Source organism: Chiloscyllium plagiosum, chromosome 12 (genome assembly GCF_004010195.1).
Source record: "Chiloscyllium plagiosum isolate BGI_BamShark_2017 chromosome 12, ASM401019v2, whole genome shotgun sequence".
NCBI classification, from domain to species: Eukaryota; Metazoa; Chordata; class Chondrichthyes; order Orectolobiformes; family Hemiscylliidae; genus Chiloscyllium; species Chiloscyllium plagiosum.
Genome location: NC_057721.1, coordinates 50,285,106 through 50,303,960, shown reverse-complemented (window position 1 = coordinate 50,303,960; position 18,855 = coordinate 50,285,106). Strand labels below are relative to the sequence as shown.

At 40.1% G+C, this 18,855-nt stretch overlaps 2 protein-coding genes across 3 annotated transcripts in view; one reads left to right on the top strand and one right to left on the bottom strand.

Annotated features, from left to right (window-relative positions):
- LOC122555241 (immunoglobulin-like domain-containing receptor 2) overlaps window positions 1-12,117 on the bottom strand; it is a 140,659-nt gene extending 128,542 nt beyond the window's left edge. Inside the window, exon 1 of the mRNA XM_043701025.1 lies at window positions 12,001-12,117. The gene's annotated coding sequence lies outside the window, so the exon portion shown is untranslated. The remainder of the gene's footprint in view (window positions 1-12,000) is intronic.
- Window positions 12,102-18,855, top strand: part of LOC122555243 (protein maelstrom homolog) — a 62,178-nt gene continuing 55,424 nt past the window's right edge. For both annotated transcript variants that reach the window (XM_043701029.1, XM_043701028.1), the window contains exon 1: window positions 12,102-12,285. In XM_043701029.1, the coding sequence (XP_043556964.1) occupies window positions 12,154-12,285 (132 nt within the window). In that variant the 5' untranslated portion in view covers window positions 12,102-12,153. The remainder of the gene's footprint in view (window positions 12,286-18,855) is intronic.

Sequence of the window (18,855 nt, the reverse complement as noted above, 5' to 3'; positions counted from 1 at the left end):
TCCTGCTCATCCCTGAGCCATGTTTCTGGAATTGCTATGATATCCCAGTCCCATGTTCCTAACCATGCCCTGAGTTCATCTGCCTTCCCTGTTAGGCCTCTTGCATTGAAATAAATGCAGTTTAATTTATTAGTCCTACCTTGTCCCTGCCTGCCCTGATTGTTTGACTCACTTCTGTTCTCAGCTGTACCCGTCTCAGATTGATCTCTTTCCTCACTATCTCCCTGGGTTCCATCCCCCACCTTACTAGTTTAAATCCTCCCAAGCAGTTCTAGCAAATTTCCCTGCCAGTATATTAGCCCGCTTCCATTTTAGGTGCAATCCGTCCTTCTTGTACAGGTCACTTCTACCCCAAAAGAGATTCCAATGATCCAAAAATGTGAATCCTTCTCCCATACACCAGCTCCTCAGCCATGCATTCAACTGCTCTGTCCTCCTCTTCTTGCCCTCACTAGCTCGTAGCACCGGGACTAATCCAGATATTACTACCCTTGAGGACCTCCTTTTGTAAATTTCTGCCTAACTCTCTGTAATCTCCCTTCAGAATCTCAACCTTTTCCCTTCCTATGTCGTTGGTTCCAATGTGGACAATGACCTCTTGCTGGCCCCTCTCCCCCGTGAGAACATTCTGCACCCTCTCTGAGACATCCTTGTTACTGGCACCAGGGAAACAACATACCATTCTGCTTTTTCTCTGCTGGCCACAGAAACGTCTGTCTCTACCTCGGACTACAGAATCCCCTAACACAATTGATCTCTTGGAAGCCGACGTACCCCTCGTTGCATTAGAACCAGTCTCAATACCAGAAACTTGGCTGTTTTGCTACGTTCCCCTGAGAATCCATCACCCCTACATTTTCCAAAACAGCATACCTGTTTGAAATGGGTATATCCACAAAAGACTCCTGCACTAGCTGCCTACCTCTCTTACCCTTCCTGGAGATAACCCATCTATGTGACTGTATCTGAAACTAACCCGCCTTCCTATAACTGCCATCCATCACATACTGTTGCTGTTGCAAATTCCTCATCGATTCTATCTGTCTCTCCAATCGATCCACTCGATCTGATAAGATTCGCATCCAACAGCATTTATGGCAGATATAATCCGCAGTAACCCTTAAACTCTCTTTAAACTCCTACATCTGACAAGAAGTACATATCACTGCAAAGGCCATTTTTGCTCCTTCACAATCTACAGACCCACAAAATAACGCCATCTTATTCCTCTACAAACACTGCCCCAGGTTAAATTAATAGCTATGGCTTATATTTTAAGTTTAAGACTTATCTCCAAAAACATATAATCAAGAAAGAACCCACTGTACTCACTAATACAGCCTTTCTCTTGGACATACTTAAAACCCACTGTACTCACTAATACAGCCTTTCTCTTGGACAATTAACTTATCTGATTCTGTGCTGTGAACTTCGCCCAACAGTTCCTCCAAGATTAGTTGTGAATTTTATCAGGAAATGACCATTTCCAGTAAGAGACAATCTAATCACAGCCTAATCACAGTTACATTCAATGACGTAACTGTATTAACTCAGGATGCCTGACTGGAGAGAAACATCACTTATTGCTGAACAGTCAAACAGAGCTACCATTTGTGGCATACATAGGATAGTCTCAGTCTGGGACAGTTAGTTCTGCAGACCCATCCCTGGGTCTGCTTATCTTTTTAAAAATTAACCTATTTTCCTAATTGGTCTGTTCAGATGTTATTACACACCTCTGGAATAGGTGGGACTTGAACCCAGTTCCAGGGGTAGGGACATTACCACTGCGCCACAAGAGGGCTCCTACCTAGGTCTGCTTATTATTTTGTGTGGAAAGGTCTCTACCTTTTCTTTAATTTAACCTATTTTTTCCTAATCAACCTGTTCAGAGATATTAAAAAGAGTAGGGACTCTACCTCAGTGCCACTTGTTACACTAAACTACAGAAATGATAACCTTGGTTAATATCTCAACATGACCGAAAACCCCATGCCACATACAGCATGCTTTCCTGAGAGTTACAGACTTTTTAGGAAACAACCCCCACTTATTTCCAACTTCTAAAGTATTCACCTCTTCCTGTTTAGCCAATTCATGACATCAAGCTACCACCAAAAGATCCGAACCTCAGTTTTTAGAGATTTCCTCAACCAACTGCTAGCAGTGAGATCCAATTCAATGATTTCTCCTTATGACTTCACCTTGGCAAATTTGCCAGAGTTTTTAGAATGCTACGGGCAGCATCTCTCTGACAGGAGACTGTTTTTTCTCCTGTGATCTGCTTGGTAGCTTGCAGAGAGTCCTCTGCTGCCTTATCCAATCTGCAGATTTTTCTGCCTGTGAGACCACTCTCTGTTTCTCTTTCTGTCCAAAGAAATGTAAGACAGAAAGTCTCCCACCTTTGTTTCCAAGTGTGAAATATGGCACATGGGTTCATTAAATCTTAACCTCAGTCCTGTGTCATGATTGTAACCACGCTTAGTCATTAGACAAAGTCCAATGCAACTTCACATCAACCCCTTCTACGTAACATTCTGTTTTTCTTTAACTTTAAAAAAGGACAATTAAACATGACCATCTTACAAGCACTACATTTGTAACTGAAGGATGACCAGGTTGCAATATTAGAATATTTTCATCTCCTTGATCGGTTCCAAATCAAAGACAATACTATAGAAAAACATTATGAGAATTATGTTTGTTTCCAAAAATGAAATGGCATCACAGCTGGACCTTGTTACTAAGGAATCTCTGATTTTCTTTTATTTTTAAGAGCAAAGTGAAGATTTAAATAATAAATTTAAATAAAGAATTGATTAAATAAATTTAAATAATAAATTTAGGTAAATAATTAATTCTTATGGAAGCCAAGAGAGCTCCACACTATGAGCAAATTTACGGTGCATTTAACCATATTATGGCAGAATTCCATTGTATCTTGCAATTCCTCTGCAACTGATAGATCAGTATTCTAGAAAAAATATAGATGTGTTCATTGGGAGAAGCTACCATGACGAGCACTGTGATGGTTCAAAGAAAAGATCACAAATATCCTCTCAGGGCAACCAAGGATGGATAATCAATATCATCTTCACTGTGTTATCCAAGACCAAATAAAGAAGAAAAAGTGTAACCTATTAAATGGTAACTTCACTGTCAACTCCCAGATCATTTTTAGTTTCATTTTTATTTTAACTGCACCAAAGTTTGCATGCGGCAGCCATTTCAGTTCCAAATTGCAGTTTCTTTTAGGCACCCATAACAAGTTTCACCTGCCAGTGAACTGTCAAAAAGCACAAATTTAATCTGGTTAATTATACTGTACAGATTGTTCTGCTAGAACAAGCATTTCATCAACGTGAATTCACTATAATGCGATTGACGAATTTGGGACGCTGTTTCTAAAGCACAAACTTTTAAATCGTGTGTTGGCTGTAATGCGATTACATCATCAACACTTTAAGCGCAGTTTCTAAAGCGCAATTTTTCTACAACACGGGGTTGCACAAGAATGCAACTACCACATTATAGAATAACTGACAATGCTCATCCTCATATTGGCTGCCCAATTCATCCAATATCACCTGTGAAATTTATGAGATTACATTCTGTTTCTGAATTAATCAATAATTAATTGGAAAGAATTAATTATTAGTATTGCTGAGGTATTCCACTAAACATGTACTACCTTGTCCCTTTTTCCTGGGCTCATTTTCACTGCTTTCTTCAGAAAACCTCTCATCCATATTTACTTTGAAGAGCTACTACTTTCAACTTTTGTAACTACCTTTCCTGAGGAAGGTTATCAAAAGATTCTGGCTTATGTTATATCATCCTGTTATTTCTTCAAACAAATAAAGGAAGTTAGTCAGGTACAAACAATTCTAAACTATTGTTTGCTTTTCATTTAAATATTATTGTCTGATAATTCTCATGTTTCCTCTTGAGTTATGTCACTATATTGCTAGCTGTTGATTCAAAACTAACAGGTTTCAGTTGCAGATGTAGATTTATCGCCTTTTAAAATGGATTACTGTACAACTTTAGCCAAGTTCTCTATAACTCCCCTACATTGAAGCTTCCTTGACCCACAAAGATGTCATGCAGGTCATAAGTTTTTTTCTTTAGTACCATGTGAGAATGATCATACACCATCACTAACATATTTGTTTTAATGACTTCAAAACTATATAGAATCATCATTTTGCTGATACACAAAGCCTTTCGTCCATGTGGATTATTTCTGTCCAGAGAAGGGATATTACTTAAAGGGTTAAATGTTCTTAGTCCATCTTTACCAGGTTTCTGTCAAAGCTGATTGTGCAGCAGAAGAAGCTCTGAGCAACCTCATGCCATAATCTTTCCGATGGATGTTTCAAGGAGTTAACTGATTATATCATTTATTCTCTCCTTGTCTTTGATTTCAGTCTATTAGGATCTTCAAAGGTCTTTATCCTGGTCAGAAATCCTCCTAATGGTTGGAATTTTTCACTAAATTTTGAACTGAAAAAATGAATAATGCAGGCACAGAGATTCAAATTTCTTAGAAACCAATAAATTTGAAAAGAGACTTGAATTCTCAGTGTCTGACATAATGGAATCACATGACAAAATTTCGACTTATACTGTAACAAACAAACGAAAATTAACATTGTTTAAATATTAAGCAACTGTAGAACCAGTATTCCTTATTAATGTCAGAACATAAAATTGATAACCTCACCCCTCATTTATGCATTATTACTGTTCTCTTCTGCAGATGAAAATACTTTATCTCTTGCTAGTATATTTCCCAACATTAAAAAAACCATAACCTAAGACACAATCTCTCAACTATCAGAAATTAAAGCAATTCATATTAACTTTATGCCATGGAGAAATTAATCTCACTTAGTACACTGCATCAACACATTTTCATGTGGCAAACCTTCTAGAGGGAAATCTCCCATCATCTGTCACCATCAACAATTGACTTGTCCCTATATCTTTAAAAGTATTTATTACTTGCCTGCTTTAGCAGCTAAAAATAGAGATATCTTACTCCAAAGACAAAAAAATTTCTGTTTATATATACTCGAATTCATTCCAACAATAAATATGTTCAAAGCTCTAGTTTGTTACATGTTCTTTTCAGAGGAAAGGTATTATGTGATATCTTTGCAGGACAGACATAGGACACAGCACATTTGAAATCAAGACTCATCAAAAGCTGGGTAATTCTAGAATCACTTAAGAAAGCATAAATGCAGAAATGTCCACAGGAGGGTGCTATTGCACTCACCCCTCCTCAAAGAATACATTACATAATGTTCAAAATTCCATACAACATAATGTCAATATTTTTCATTGATTTCCAAACCTAACTTAACATGTATTCCTTTTTTAAAATTCATTTAAAAATCTAACTTAACCAGTCATTTCCTATTCTTAAGAGAATCCTTAACCCAAACTTTCTAACATTAACTTTGTTCTCAGACTTGATAATCTATATGCAACAATTGAACTATACAAAATATCTAGAGTTTTGAATTTTGATTTATTGGAAATCTCTCAATCCACTCTGAGTGACAATCTACCGCAAAGAACAGCTGTTGTCCTTCAAAGTTTGCAATGTCAATGTGCAGCCTCTGCCACACTCCAGCTGGCTAATTCCATGGCAGCAAAGGTACCAATGGCAGTTTCTTTTCTGCAGCTTGACATATTCGATGTTGTTTTACTACATCTTCTATGTTCTTATATAACCCTGCCCACCAAAGGTAGCTTCTTGCTGGACTCTTTGACAACTCATCCCTTCGTGTTGATCACAATGGTCACAAAGCAACCGTGTTCTGTACCTTTCCAGAATTACAATTCTGGCCCTCTGCATAACACAACCATTATCACCTGACAACTTACTTCCTTGCGCATAAAATGCATTGAAAATGTTCACCACCAACTGTTGACCCTCTGTTATGGAGGCTTTATATTTAATAGTTTTTGTAGACTTGAGTTTGCTGAATTGTGGAAACCTAGATTTTTTTAAAATGCAGGTCAATTAAAGTACCTTGGAACTTTTCTTTAACAAGGTGTTCTTATAATAACTACTTATTTATTGGAGATCCCTGCTTGGGTTTATGACTGTCAGGTTGCAGTGTCTGCTTTAAATATTGTTTGTTGTAGTTAGTGACTAGCCTACTGAAGCAGAGAAGCTTTCCAGTTTAGCTTTCCTGTTCCTGTTCCTGGAAAGATACTTGTTGTGGGTCGAGTGTCATAACTGGTTCAGCTGATTTGGTATGAAAAGCCTTTGAAAGAGTTTGTTGAAATATCCTGAATGGCTGTGGCTGTAAAGGGTCCCATGACAACTACTTGTTCAGCAACACTGGTCTTTTTGTGCCAGAACAACAGATCAACAGCCATATCAATCTGTCAAACCTTATACTTTTTGTGTTCCAGAACTAATGGTTATCAGTCAAAAGTATTTTTTTCCCCTGAATTACATCTCTGCAGAGAGAAATCCATTTTGTTTCCTTTACCTGATATGGTTTGTGTGTGTTTTATGTTTTGGGTTATTAGGAGAGATAGACATTTATATTTTCATATTGTAAGCTGTGTGTGTTAACCATTTCTGCATCTATTTTATAATAAACCAATAAATTTGTCTTGATTAAAGGATCCTGATTAATGGCTCACTTTATTCTAAATCTAATATTGAGAAAGAGCATAAAATTGCCTTTTCAGGAACTGGATAAAATAATTAACTTTATGTTGTGACCCAAGGTATAGTTGGATAAGTGAGAAGCTGTGCATTCCTCCAGCCTTGGTCATAACATGAAAGTCAGGACTCCAGCAGGAAATGCAACACTGACAATGTTTAATTGGAAATAGAGTAACAGTAATTCGAGAAAGATAAAAGAAACAAAGCTATGTTTCTTGTGCACTATTAAACCAAAATGACTTTAGCAGTTGGAAGATTTATCCGAGTGATTTATAAACAATAACCTAGGCTAGCATTTTAGAATTGGTGGACAACCTGAAGTTAGAATTAAAAGCAGGAGGTTAGGGAAGCAAGCATATTTGGGATAATAGCACAGCTTTTGAAATTGGAATAGAAGGAAGACAATCTACTTGGTGGTTCAATTGGATTATCAGAAATTCAGTTTCACAGGAAAGAGCTTCAATATGAATATGAAATGAAAAAACCTGAGCTTGGTAAAGAAAGAGAAACATAAAAGAAAAATCTTGAAATTGAAAGAGAAGCACTTTTGTGAGAGGACAAATAAAAGGAAAGAGCACTTCAGAAGGAGGAAAAGGAAAAAAATGAGAAGCTGAAACTAGAATTGCAAAGGGATAACGAATGGCAAAAAGAGAGATGGGAGAGATAATGAGAGAGGGAATATTTACTTAAAAAGGCTGGAAATGAAAAAAAGGAGGCCTCTGGCTACAGAAATATTCTGATGAAGAATGATCAGTGTCTAATCCAAGACCAGTGGTGGGGGTTGTTAAAATTTTTGCCAGTTCCCCCCCACCCCCCCCAAGTTTTTATGAAAGAGATGCTGAGGTAAGCTTTAGTTTTTTGAAAGACAGCTAAGCAATTGAGGTGGTCAAAAGAAAACTGAAAACTGTTTGTCCAAAATGGTCAGAGGATGTGAGGTTTATACCTTCCTTTCTGAGGAGGCTGCTATAGATTAGAAAATCGTTAAAAAAAAGACTATTCTCAGTGAATACAAGTTGTCCCTGAGACCTACAGGTAGAAGTTTCAGAATATTCAGATACAGCTTGTGCAAACTTATACAGGATTTGAGAAGGCAAACCAAAATAATTTTGACCATCAGTATAGGCATTAAAGGTGGAGACTACAATAAGATGCTCAGGGAAATAATTCTCCGACTGAAAATTAGAAGAATGAAAGGTGATCTCATTGAAACATTTAGGATTCTAAAGGGGCTTCCTCATTCCTGAAGAAGGGCTTATGCCCGAAACGTCGATTCTCCTGTTCCTTGGATGCTGCCTGACCTGCTGCGCTTTTCCAGCAACACATTTTCAGCTCTGATCTCCAGCATCTGCAGCCCTCACTTTCTTCTTCTAAAGGGGCTTGACAGGGTAAATGATGAGAGGATGTTTCCTCTTATGGGAGAGGCTAGGACCTGAGGGCATAATCTCAGAATTAAGGGGCACCAATTTAAGACTGAGATGAGGTGGAAATTCCTCTCTCAAAGGTTTGTGAGTCTTTCTTGCCACTAAGGGCTCTGGCTCCAGGTGTCCATCTGCATCTCCATTCGCCAACATTTCATTTTCAGTGACAGCCTCGACCCTTCATTCACAGAAGTTGATGCTGGCAAAACACCAGCCTCATCACATCATCATGGTTGACCTCAGAATACACTACAGCACTTCAATGTACAACTTTGGAATTCTCTGACACCTTCTATTACAATACTATTGGGTCATTGTGCACATGGGGACACTAACACACTTGATGTATCTCAGGTCTCTTAGCTTGCTTTTTTAGCGCTCGCTCACTTTGAGCTTACGTAGATGCTCTCTGCTTTGCCTTGCCCTTTAGCACATTGCCACTGCATTCAGAATGCATAGGCTTGCTGAATCCCCGAATCACAGCCACATATTCTTACAGTACCATCTGCCTTTTGCACTACACTATGGGAGTAACTCAATTTCTCTGTTCAACTTTTGCGATCATATTGTCTGTCTCTAGTCTTTTCAAAACTTGCCTTAGTTTCTCCCTTAGAGAATAGGCACAGGGTAAGGTCTGCAGTAAACCGGTCTGGTATTTCTCTACAACCTGTATTGTTGTGCCTTGTATCCTTGAATTGGGTTGCTAGTTTCACCAAATAGCTGAATAGATTCAGAGGTCATGCTATCCTATGTTGTCAGTTTCACATCTATATGACTGGAAGTGGCAGAGCTTAAATGTTCACTAGGATGATCCATGGTATGGAGAGAATATCTTGAGCAAAGGCTAAAGAGGTTGGGATTTACTTACTGGAGATGAGAAAAATGTGAGGTGATCTCATTAAAACATATAGGATCCTTAAGGAGCTTGACAGGGTAATTGCTGAGAAGATGTTTTCCCTCATGGGATGGTCAAGGACCAGAGGGCATAGTCTCAGAATAAAGCAGGGCCACTTGAAGACTGGATTAGGATGAATATCTTCTATCAGAGGGTTGTGTGTCTTTGGGGGAATTCCTTGTCACAGGCAGCTGTGGAGATAGAGTCCTTGTGTAAACTTAAGGCTGAGAACTATATATTCTTCATCATTAGGGTAATCAAGGTTTATGGGGAAAGGGCAGGAAAGTGGACATGAGGAATGTTGAATCAGCCATGATCCTATGAATGGCAGAGCATGCTCAAAGGGCTGACCAGCATGCTTCTGTCCATACTTATTGAGTCATAGAGATATACAGAACGGAAACAGACCCTTCGGTCCAACCCATCCATGCCGACCAGATATCCCAACCCAATCTAGTCCCGGCCCATATCTCTCCAAACCCTTCCTATTCATATACCCATCCAAATGCCTTTTAAATGTTGCACCACTTCCTCTGGCAGCTCATTCCCTACACGTACCATCCTCTGTGTTAAAAAGTTGTCTTTTAGGTCTCTTTGATATCTTTCCCCTCTCACCCTAAACCTACACCCTCTAGTTCTGGACTCCCACACCCCGTGGAAAAGACTTTGTCTATTTACCCTATCCATGCCCCTCATAATTTTGTAAACCTCTATAAGGTCACCCCTCAGCCTCTGACGCTCCAGGGAAAACAGCCCCAGTCAGTTCAGCCTCTCCCTATAGCTCAAATCCTTCTTATGATCTTAAATCTGATCCATTTGTCATGGAAATGTTTACCTACAATTTATGCTTAGCATGCATATGGTCCCGTTTTGTAGCTTCACAAGATTAAAACCTTGTTTTAGGTATGTTTCACGCTATTCCTGACTTGCCCTCCTGCACTCTTCATTGAACCAGCATTGATCCCTTAGCTTGATGGTAATGGCAGGGTGATGATTATGGCCATGAGTTTGCAAATTGTGTTGATGTACAATTCTGCGACTGCTGATGGCCCAGAGCACCTGCTGGATGTTCAAACTTGAGTTGCTATATGCGTTCAAAATCTATCTCATTCAACATGGTGATACTGCCAGACAACATAGTGGAGGTTATTCTTATTGTAAAGAAGAACTTCATCTTCACCATCTGCCACAGACTCGATTTATTAGCCTTTTAGGACTCAACCAGCTTGCTCAGTAGAGCTACTGAGAAAGTCTTGGTGGTGGACAGATAAGTCCTCCGTCCAGAGTACATTCTGCACCCTCAGAGCTTACAGTATTTAATATAGAGTATTAATTTATCTGGGGGTAGTGGTTGGCACACGGTAATCAGCAGGAGGTTCCCTGGCCAGTGTCTGACCTGATGCCATGAAACTATATTGGGTCTGTAGTCAATGTTAAGACTTCCCAGAACTTTCTCTCAATAGTTTACCACTGTGCCACCATCATGATAGTGTTGGGACATTGTCAGGTATGACTTCGTGAGTGTGTCTACGTCAAGTTGTTGTTTGATTCTGAGTCAGCTCTCCCAATTTTTGCGTTAGGCTGTAGCTAATAAGGCTTGCAAAGTTGAAAAAACTGTGTGTGCTGCTATCATTTTCAATGTCTTAACTGATGCCCGGTGTCACTAAGATTGCATTCCTTTTTTGAGGTTTTTGAGCTGTTAATCCATCTGAATGGCTGTTAGGTCTTTCAGAGCATTGATGTGGGTTTGCATTCACATGTGTAGGCCTGACCAGGTAAGGGTGGAACATTTCCTTCCCTGAAGGGCATTAGTGAATCAGAGGGGTTTTAACAATCTTCAAGAATGATCATCATTAGACTTTTAATTCCAGATTTTTGTTGAATTCAGATTCCACCATTTACTGAAGAGCATTTAGTGATTCAGAGGGGTTTTAACAATCTTCAAGAATGATCACCATTAGACTTTTAATTCCAGATTTTTGTTGAATTCAGATTCCACCATTTAAATGGTGGAATCTGAATTCAACAAAAATTTGGAATTAAAAGTCTAATGATGATCATTCTTGAAGATTATTAAAACCCCTCTGATCTGCAAAACTGGATCTGCAAGACGTTATCTGTGTGTCTGGATTACGACTTCCAGCAGCAATACCAAGCCATTGCCTTCCCATAAACAATAAATGACCCTTGCAAACCATATCTATGTTGCATTTGAATGTATACTGTTACATCATAAATGCAAGAAAGTATTGAAGGCATTTGTTTCATCGCAGATATTTTAGTAAGTTATGGTACACAAAACATCAACATCAGTTCATCAGTTCCAATCTGTCTGATCTTTCCAAACAAACCTTTAAAGCAGCCAAAGACACAGTTCCCTAAACTTACCTGCACGAAGAAGGGTTAGTTCTCTGTGACTCCAGCTGTACCGGAGCTTTGTGTAATATCCTCCATCTGTTTCCCAGCTTGTAAAAATATAGCTTCAGCATTCCAGATGTAACAGCAGATTTATTTTGCTCTGTACTGTGCAAATGACCTGGTTCTGCATTATAACCCAATCTTGCGACATTTAAAATTCAGACAAATTATTTTTAAAACTTACATATGCATAATAAAATTAATGGCAATTATTTCATAATGGCCATGCCCAGAAGTCCTAGCAATCTCTTGATATTAATCATATTGCCACAGGGAAAGAAAAGTAATATTTTGCACGCAATAAGTTATATTCCCAGTGGAGGAAACTCAGTTAAAGTGATCAGCAGAATATTTTCTCTACATAAAATATTGAACTCGACTACATTACAGCCTGCAGTGGACTGGGAAGAAGAAACCAGCGTAAGTGTGGTTATTATGTCAATGGACAGAGTTTGAAAATGAGACCATAATTTGGTTGCAATTGCCTGGATTGAAATGCAGCAGCAATAGTCACTAAAGCTGCAGGGTGGTGATTGCATCTCGAGCGCCTGCACACACCCACCCACACTCACGTGCTCTGTGCCCAAGATTTGCCGCCAATTTGTCGCGCCTGTTGCTGATTGGCTGGCTTCCGGATTGAGCCAGATCTGACCGGCTCGATTCTCTCGGCCCTTTCTCCCTCCCGCCCAAGCGCCCGACCAGGCCGCTCCCGGATCTAGGTCACGATGTCGCGGAAGAAACCGACGAGAAATCCTTTCTATTTCTTCATGTTGGAGAAGATCCCGGAGCTGAGGCGGCAGGGCTTTGAGGTGAAGGGGCTGAAGGACGCGGCTCCCCTCTGCAGCTCGGCCTGGACGGTGAGGAGAAACAAAATAACAGAAATTGCTGGAAAGGTCTCAGTAGGTCTGACAGCGATTGTGGAGAGAAGTCAGAATTAACGCTTCAGGTTCAGTGACCCTTCTTCAGAACAGTTAACTCGAAATGTGAACTGATTTCTCTCCACAGACGCTGTCAGACCTGCTGAGATTTTTCCAGCACTTTTTTGTTGTTGTTGCAAGTTTTAAGCTTCCGCAGTTGTTCTTGCTTGTTTTTGCTTGTGAAGTCTTGGGCCACGGACACGACTTTAGCTATAAACGGGTCAGTTTGTTGCATGGACATGAAGTTGACTGATTGGTAAACAGTGTGTGGCGATGAATGGTTGTTTCTAGGCTGAGAGAGGCATACACCTGGGTTCCTTCAGAGGTTAGTTTTAGCCCCACTGTTACTTTAAGTCTGCATTAAAGAGCCAGCCTTGAGTTTACAGGGCATAGTTTGAAGATGACAAAAAAACCTGGAAATGTGTTTTGAGAGGAGGATGGCAGTAGACCTCCAAGAAGACACGGATTTGTGGAATGTGTAGGCATTTCAAAGATCCAATTTTAATGGAGACATGTGCAATGATGTCTTTTGGTAGGAAGAATGTGGATTTTTTTTTTAAGGTGTAGATGTTGGCGGCTGGCCAGCATTTATTGCTGATTTCCAGATTCTTATTGAGAATATTTAAAAAAATACAAAATAAAAGGGATTTTTATGGACGAGATCAAACCCCCTCGAAAATATTCAGAGGATGGTTTAGACCGGAAGTTGTTCTTACTTTAAAAGTAAATATATGGAATTGTGTTCTAGCTACAATTCTGCCGATCACATTGGATTTAAAGCAAAACGCACTTTGTTTGTGCTCAATAGTTAAAATACGACAAAATGAATTGTAATAACAACTCTGGAAACCTTAAACAGAATAGTCGATAAAACAACTACAGAGGAACCTTGAGAATCCGGCATTCGATTATCTGATTGTGCAGCAGGATCACAAGGTCCTGATCCTTGGCTAAACTGTTTTCCAGCATTTTTTATTATCTGGAATTTGATTAACCGAACGAAATACTCCTGGCCTATATCCTTTGGATAATTGAAGTTCTTCTGTATTACTAATTAACTGTTCCAACATAGTAACATCTAATAAACACACCCTTGGCGAAAGGAAAATTCAGAAGACAGATTATCTCTCAAATAACTCCCTGGCAGAGAACCTGCAGCTTTTTTCTGTAACTAAGAAGGGGAAAGAATAGCTTTCACATCAAGACCCCCAACTGCAAAAAGTTAAACCTAAAATCTCTTTGGGTGGGAGCGTGACCACACAAGTTGCTGCTTTTGTTACAGCTTTTCCTTAAAAAGCACCCAAGATTTCATAAGTTGTTGATTTTTCTCAAACACCGCTTGGCACCTGCACCCCAATATCTTGCTCAAATAAACCAGACCAAAACACATCTCTTAGAGACATAATAACATTACAGGAGCAGAAGAAACTAAGAGTATATATTTTTTGATAGATCAAAGAAATCAACTCCTTTAAAGTGGCATAAATATTATTACAACTAAAACAAAAATACAAAAACTTATCATTTCTTTATATCTTTACTCAATTGAAATAGAACAAATGAGGCATTGTAACAAGCAAATCCTCAAGGATCTGTTCGCCGAGCTGGGAATTTGTGTTGCAGACGTATTGTCTCCTGTCTAGGTGACATCCTTAGTGCTTGGGAGCCTCCTGGGAAGCGCTTCTGTGATCTTTCCTCTGGCATTTATAGTAGTTTGTATCTGCCACTTCCGGTTGTCAGTTCCAGCTGTCCGCTGCCGTGGCCGGTATATTGGGTCCAGGTCGATGTGCTTGTTGATTTTAATCAATGGATGAGTGCCATGCCTCTAGGAATTCCCTGGCTGTTCTCTGTTTGGCTTGTCCAATAATAGTAGTTGTTCACTGATTCAATCAACAAGCACATCGACTTGGACCTAATATACCGGCCACGGCAGCGGACAGCTGGAACTGACAACCGGAAGCGGCAGATACAAATCACTATAAATGCCAGAGGAAACATCACAGAAGCGCTTCACAGGAGGCTCCCAAGCACTGAGGATGTCACCAAGACAGTGGACAAAATGTCTGCAACACAAATTCTCAGCTCGGCGAACAGAACCACAACAACGAGCACCCGAGCTACAAATCTTCTCCAAACTTTGAAAACCTCAAAGATCAAATTTTGAAATCTTTTTTTCAATTAAAAATATTTTAAAGTTTTTTTTAACAAGATTACAAAACCATTACAAAATAGTATAACCACTTCCTAATATAATAACAATAGGAAACAAACTATTACTCTACTCCACAAATTACCAAAACATGGAAAAAAAACTCTGCAAAAACTACAATTCAATAAATAACCAAGGAAAAAGAAGAAAAATAAATAAATAAAATTAAACCAAGTTATAGCAATGGAACTTAAGTTATATTCAATTAAATTACTACACTCAGTGAAATCTCACCGAAGCTCCCCACCACTGGGAGCAATAGTAAGTAAACCAGTGTTTGATCAGGAGGCCCCGGACCACCAGACACAACCCTCACGGCTACACAACGGCCCTGATCAGTATAGCCGACAAGTCTGTATCAATATAATTCAAAAAGGGCCACCTTGTTTTGTAAAACAATTCAGTTTTCTGGTGCACCACACTCTTGAGGATGTCATGGGGAATGTGTTCCATGACTAACCTATGCCAGCTCGAGAGCCCCGGGGGATTCTCTGACACCCAGCTCATTAGAATGTTCTTCCCCGCACAGAATGAAAGAATTTTAAACAATTCTTTCTTACGCACATCCAAAGAGAAGACCCAAAAGGAGGGACACTGGATCCAACTTAACTTCAGTTCCCAAAACCTCTTCCAAAACACTCACTATGGCATCCCAATACCTGCGAATCTTGTGGCATGACCACAAGATATGATTAAGTATGCCAACATACATTATACACTTGGGGCGCAATGGGGACACTCCTGTCTTGAATTTCACAACCCGTTCCGGTGCCAGGTGAGCCGTATGGAGTACCTTCAGTTGAATGGCCTGGGTCCTATTGCAAATCGAGATCTCCTAACATTTTCCCAGATATCCTACCACATCTCTGATGAGATTTCTACCCCCAATTTTGAGTCCAGGTTCTGCATAGCTACTCTATGTCCTTCGAAATATTACTTCCTAACAAGTGATAGAGAGTACTACTGAGAGGGCGCTCGTAGACCGGAGTGCACTCCTCTCCATGTTCGACTTGTAGGGACTAACCATCATTGTAGTCTTTTTTTTATGAAGTTTCTAATCTGGAAGTAATGAAAGAGATCGCTCTCCTGGGTAGCTCAAATTTCTGACTCAGCTGCTCAAAAGACATCATGACCACTCCGTCAAATCGAACTACCAAACAAGAGATTCCTTTGGACTCCCAGAACTTGAAGCCAGAGTCCATGTGGAAGCTGCAGTTTATCCAGCTTGATAAGAGACTGGTGCCAGATAAAAGATTCAAGCCAACTGTAAAGCCTCTGTAGTGCTCTGCCTTGGCAGCATCAAAGGGAGCATTTGCATGGGATATAATAAGCAAGGAAGAACATTCATTTTAACCACAGCTATTCTACCCAACCAAGATATCGGAAGATCTTCCCAGCGCTGAAGATCCTGCCTTATCTTCTCTAACAACTGCACATAGTTTGCTTTTATATAGTTGATTGAAGATCAGGGTGATAAAAATATCTAATTACAAAAACCTCCCTGTAACCACTGGAAAGGGAAACAGGTTCCATCCCTAAAACTGGATACACTAGTAAGGCCCCCCACAGGCATGGCCTCTGATTTTCATGGAATTAATTGTATACCCTGAAAACAAACCAAATAGATTAATCACTTGTATTAAGCGGGGCACAGATGTCATTGGATCAGTTAAAAAGAACAGGATATTTTCCAAAGAGAGGGTGCCTGACTCTACCTCCGGGTCAGTTATATTGGGATCCATCTGGGTGGCCTCCACCAGCAGCTCGATCACCAATGTAAATAATAGTGGCAAGAGAGGGCACCCTTGTCAGCAGCCTCTGCCAACACTAAAACTATCTGACTTCATACCATTAGTAAGAACCGCTGCTTTCGGATCACAGTGCAACGCTACCCCACCCATTTGGCAAAAATCCCTCCAAGACCAAATCGTTTCATGACATAAGAGGTATGGCCACTCCTCCTGATCAAATGCTTTCTCTGCATCCAGGAAGACAACCAAATCCAGGATCGATCTTTGATGACATATTTGGACCATATTTAGTACTTTTTAAAAATATATTTTTGGTAGGCCTGTGACCCTTCATAAAACCTGTCTGGTCCTCCTTTACAATAAAAGGCAATGTCCTCTCCAGCCTTAATGCTAACATTTTCGATAAGATTTTAAAATCTACATTCACTAATGATATGGGCCTGTATGAAGTGCAATCCTCTGGGGTTTTTCTTCAGAATAAGAGAATAATTTGCTTCTCTCAAAGAAGATGGGAGACAGTCCTGACTGAATGAGTAATCGTACATATCCAAGAGTGGCCCAGCCAGCTTGTCTGTAAACATCTTTATAAAACTTTGAAATCCATCTGGGCTGGGTGCTTTACCACTCTGGAGCAGCCTCCCCGCCTCCTGTATTTTCTGAATTGTCAGGGGGGCATTCAGAGGACGCCTGCTCTGAAGTGACACCCGGAATGTTCAGAGCCTTAAAAAAGGTTTCCATTTTCATTCTGTCATCACAGAATGATCAATACAGCTCAAAGTAAAACTTTCTAAATGCTGCGTTAATCTTTTTAGCATTGCAAGTAAGAGTACCAGCACTCTCTCTGGATCTAATAGATTGGGGGGGATTCTTCTTTCTGGCTAAGTTCTGGCCATCTACCTGGTTTATCACCATACTCTCACAATCTCTGTTTCGCAAACAGAGATTTCCTTCTTTGCTATCTGGGTGCGTGCAGCATTCAAAGTAGCCCTCAGGGCTGTAATCTGCTGCAATTTAGTTACAGACGGTCTGTCAAAGTATGCTAACTCAGCTGCCTTCAGATGAGCCTCGAGCAAGCGTTGATGTTGTCCCCTCTGTCGCTTTCGGGTCGCAGAGTAAGAAATAATCAAGTCCCATGCATAGGCCTTGGCAGTCTCCCACTGGATGACTGGCCGTACCTAAATAATATCCCAAAGGATTTTAAACGTCCGCAAAAAATATTGTATAAACTTGCTATCTTTAAGGTGGAAACTATCCATGCGCCAGTGCCGAGAGCCCATCCCGCAACCACTGGCCTTGACCTCCATGTACACTGTTGTGTGATCAGAAACGGCGATGTTCCCTGTTCTGCAAGACAGTACTGAGTTCAAAAAGGTTGATGGGACAAAAAATCCTGTCAATTCTAGTCTGGCACTTATGTGGATTAGGAAAAAAAAGGTAAAATCCCTACCTTCGGGGTAAAGACATCTCCACATAGCGAGTTTTGAGAAGATTTGTAGCTCAGGTTGAGGTTTTGGATGAAGGCTTACTCGCTGAGTTGGAAGGTTCATTTCCAGATTGTTTTGTTACTCTACTGGGTAACATCTTCAGTAGGCCTCAGGCAAAGCAATGCTGAAAATTCCTACTTTTTATTTATGTTTGAGTTTCTTTGGTTGGTGATGTCATTTCCCATGGTGAAGTCACTTCCAACTCCTTTTCTCAGGGGGTGGTAGATGGGGTCTTACTCGATGTGTTTGTTGATATAGTTCTGGTTGGAATGCTATGCTTCTAGGAATTCTCGTGTGTGTCTTTGTTTGGCTTGTCCTAGGATGGATGTATTGCCTCAGTCGAAGTGGTGTCCTTCCTTCCTTTGAATATAAGAATACTAGTGAGAGAGGGTCATGACTTTTTGTGGCTAGTTGGTGTTCATGTATCCTGGTGGCTAGTTTTCTGCCTGTTTGTCTAATGTAGTGTTTGTTACAGTTCTTGCACGGTATTTTGTAAATGATGTTAGTTTTGCTCGTCTGTGTAGGGTCTTTCAAGTTCATTAGCTGCTGTTTTAGTGTGTTGGTGGGTTTGTGGGCTACCATGATGCCAAGGGGTCTGAGTAGTCTGGCAGTTGTTTCAGAAATGCCTTTGACATAGGGGAGAGCGCCAAGGCTTTCTGGACATTTTTTATCTGCTTGTTTGGGTTTGTTGCTGAGGAATCGGCAGACTGTTCATTGGGTACCCATTCTTTTTGAATACACTGTATAGGTGATTTTCCTATGCTCTGCATAGTTCCTCTGTGCTGCAGTGTGTGTTGGCTCGTTGAAATAATGTTCTGATGCAATAATTATGACACTGACATATATTAAAACTACCCCGCCCCGAACAACCAGGTAAACCAGGCAAATTTGGAGACAAAACAAAATAAACATAATTGTCCATATTATTCAAGCCAGTCAGTGTATTTTAAAGCATCCAAGAAGTCTTTGCCTTTTCCAGTGAATCAAAATTGAACACGGATCTTCTGTGCCTGAAACGCAGTATTGCCGGATATCTAAGGGAATACTGAATATTCGAGTCCCTCAG